Here is a 2,729-nt window from a genome sequence, read left to right on the forward strand (position 1 = left end):
CAGCCCAGGGTAGGCAGGGTGGTTTGCTCCCTCGGCTGAGGTTTTGACCCAGGAGATGGATGGAAACGTTTTCTTGTCTCACCAGCTGAAATTAGGCTGGTTCAAACTTACTATTCCTGCATCCCTCTGAAATCTTCAAGTTTTCAGTCAATAATCTAGAGCAAAACGGCCTTGTTACCTTATCTGTTCTATCAGCCAGTGTGCAGTTTAAAACTATATTTATCCGAGCCTGCTCCTGTGTTGAGGTTTCTACTGAGCCTTGTAACCATGGTTGTTAGCTGTTCAGAGCTGGGTGGGCTGCCTGGCATGGGGACGGTTCGCTTCTGGAAGCTCTGCATGCAGAGGAGCAGCTCTGTGAAGGCTTCTTGGTGCACTGGGTTTGCTGTGTTTCGTGTTTCAGCTGTGTGAACTCTGTCTGGTGTACAAACAGCAAGTCAAAGTCAGGGGCTCGGAGCGTCGCAGTCACTAAGGACCTTCCTTTCATTTGGCAGCTTTCCTGTTCGTGATGTTTCATACATGTAACCAAGCACTCTTGTTTAGTGGTTATTAGCAGTGGAGGGGGAAGAGCTGTATTACTTAATCCAGCTCCTTGTTAGCACAGGATCATTCCTTGTCCTGGGGGTGTGTTACTGATGTGCTGGACAAAGATCTTGCTTTGAAATTCTCCCGTGGAGCTCTTCTTGCTGTGAAGCAGACGTTCTGCTGTCTTTGTCCACGTGCACAGCTTAAGCAGGAAAGCTCATGGGGAGCGAGAAGGCTTTACCCTGTCCCGTATGCTCAGATGTTAATTTAGAACTCCACATTTCCTGTGATTCACAGCTTGTCTCTTGACATTGCTGCAAGTTCTGATTGTGGAGAAGCCGAGAGCAGTGTGCCTTGGAGCAGGGATTCAGCTGCTGCTTAACTTTCCCCACTCAACATTGTCATTAAGTACAGCCTTTCTCCACGTAATAATAACTTCTGCGCTCCTGAGGTTGGTTGTTTTCCCGGCCTCTTGGTTGTTGGTTTGTGAGTTGTTTTTTGGTTTGTTTTTTCCATGTATTTTGTGTTACGGCTCCTTTTTGTTTAGTCAATCTTGCTTTTAACTGGGATTTTCCTTTTAACAGGAGTATGTGGGGGCACTGATCACTATTCTAGCAGCTGCAGTTAATATTGGGTGGAAAATCTTTTCTGAAGTGCTCTTTCAGATTGACTGCAACCAAACCAGTGCATTGATTTTTCTCCTGCCTCCCCTCCCCTTGGTTCGTAGTTGGAAAGTCTGTAAGGGCTGGATTGTGGCTTTATTTAAAAAACAAAGCCTGTGGTCTTTGTTTTGATCGCGTGTTCCTCAGGCAGTCGAGATGGAGTCTGTTGGCCCGTTAATTACCTTGCTTTTGGTAAGGTCATATTAGGAAGCTTCTTCTGTCACCAGCGTTTTCTGTGCAGTATGAGCTCAGTGAGGTGAAAATGTAGATCAGGATATACCTAAAAGCAGCTCTCTCCCCAAACAGAAGTGTACATGATGTACAAACAGAAATTATTTTGATTCTGTTCTATTCAAGCAGCTAAAAATGGCAGGGGTAGACCTTTTTTTTTTTTTTTTTTTTACAAAATAACAACAGAAGTGTACATGATGTACAAACAGAAATTATTTTGATTCTGTTCTATTCAAGCAGCTAAAAATGGCAGGTATAGCCCTTTTTTTTTTTTTTTTCTGAAAAGATTACAGGCACCTTTGCAGCTGCCAGCATTCAGCTGAAATTTTGGCTGCAGTTTGCAGCAATCAGGGGAGCGTGTTCTCTGCGGGATGGCTGCAGAGCTCTCCAGGGATGGCCTGGCTGTGCCATCAGGTGGGCTGTGAGTGGCGGTCAAAAACCTGGAAAATGTTAGAAAAGAAAGGCAAAGTTAATTAATCTGCTCAGTCTAGGGGAATTCCTGTGCCACTAGAGGGGAAAAAAAAAGTAGATGCTTCCCCAGGTTGTGCAAAATGAAACTACTTTGTGGGATTCTTTTTTTAATCTTTATATTATTGTGCAGGGGGAAAAAAACCCCCACCAAACCAGTGATTGATTAAAATTATGTTTTTATAAGTAGTTTGAACTGAAAGGGTAAAATAAAATGCAGTGAAGAGACTCTAAAAACATGCTTCTTTTTTTGCTGTGAGCTACTTTTGCCTTGGTTCCCGAAGCCCAGGAACACTCAGTCTGGGCTTGAGCCTTCGCCGGCTTTATTGCGTCAAACTCCCGGTGCCTGGCTCGCTGTAGGTTTGTTGCGCTGTTCTAGGCGGGTAACGGGGAGAGGAGCAGAGAATGAGGATGAAAAGCAGGACAACAGCATTCCTGTAGACACTTGCGCTTTTTCAGAACCCTAAGGAGGCCGTTCTGGGAGCTGCTGCTCTGTGAACCATTTTATAGAATGCTGTGAGGCAGATAGATGCTGTGGACATCTGGGATTTTATGCAACTGTGATGACTTGTCTTTGTTTTCAATTTTTATTCCAGAAGAGTTGCTGTTACTGAAGATTCTTAATGCCAGATAAACAACTACTGCCGAGTAACCATGAAAGAGACGAGGTAGCTGCCCAAGTGTGAGATAAAAACTGATTTCAATGGATACAAAATACAAAGACGATTTATTTAGAAAGTATGTACAGTTCCATGAATGCAAACTGAATGCCTCTGACAACAAGCAGCGTCCTATTAATGATGAGTATTTGCGAGTGGCAGGGGGAGGGCTCTTTTTTCCTCCCCC

At 44.2% G+C, this 2,729-nt stretch overlaps 1 protein-coding gene across 1 annotated transcript in view; it reads left to right on the forward strand.

The window, feature by feature from the left end:
- Positions 1-2,586: 2,586 nt before the first annotated feature.
- The window catches only part of SPATA2 (spermatogenesis associated 2), a 3,683-nt gene continuing 3,540 nt past the window's right edge, over positions 2,587-2,729 (forward strand). Inside the window, exon 1 of the mRNA XM_010135536.1 lies at positions 2,587-2,701. Within this exon, the coding sequence (XP_010133838.1) occupies positions 2,587-2,701 (115 nt within the window). The remainder of the gene's footprint in view (positions 2,702-2,729) is intronic.

This window comes from Buceros rhinoceros, unplaced genomic scaffold (genome assembly GCF_000710305.1).
Source record: "Buceros rhinoceros silvestris isolate BGI_N320 unplaced genomic scaffold, ASM71030v1 scaffold17994, whole genome shotgun sequence".
NCBI classification, from domain to species: Eukaryota; Metazoa; Chordata; class Aves; order Bucerotiformes; family Bucerotidae; genus Buceros; species Buceros rhinoceros.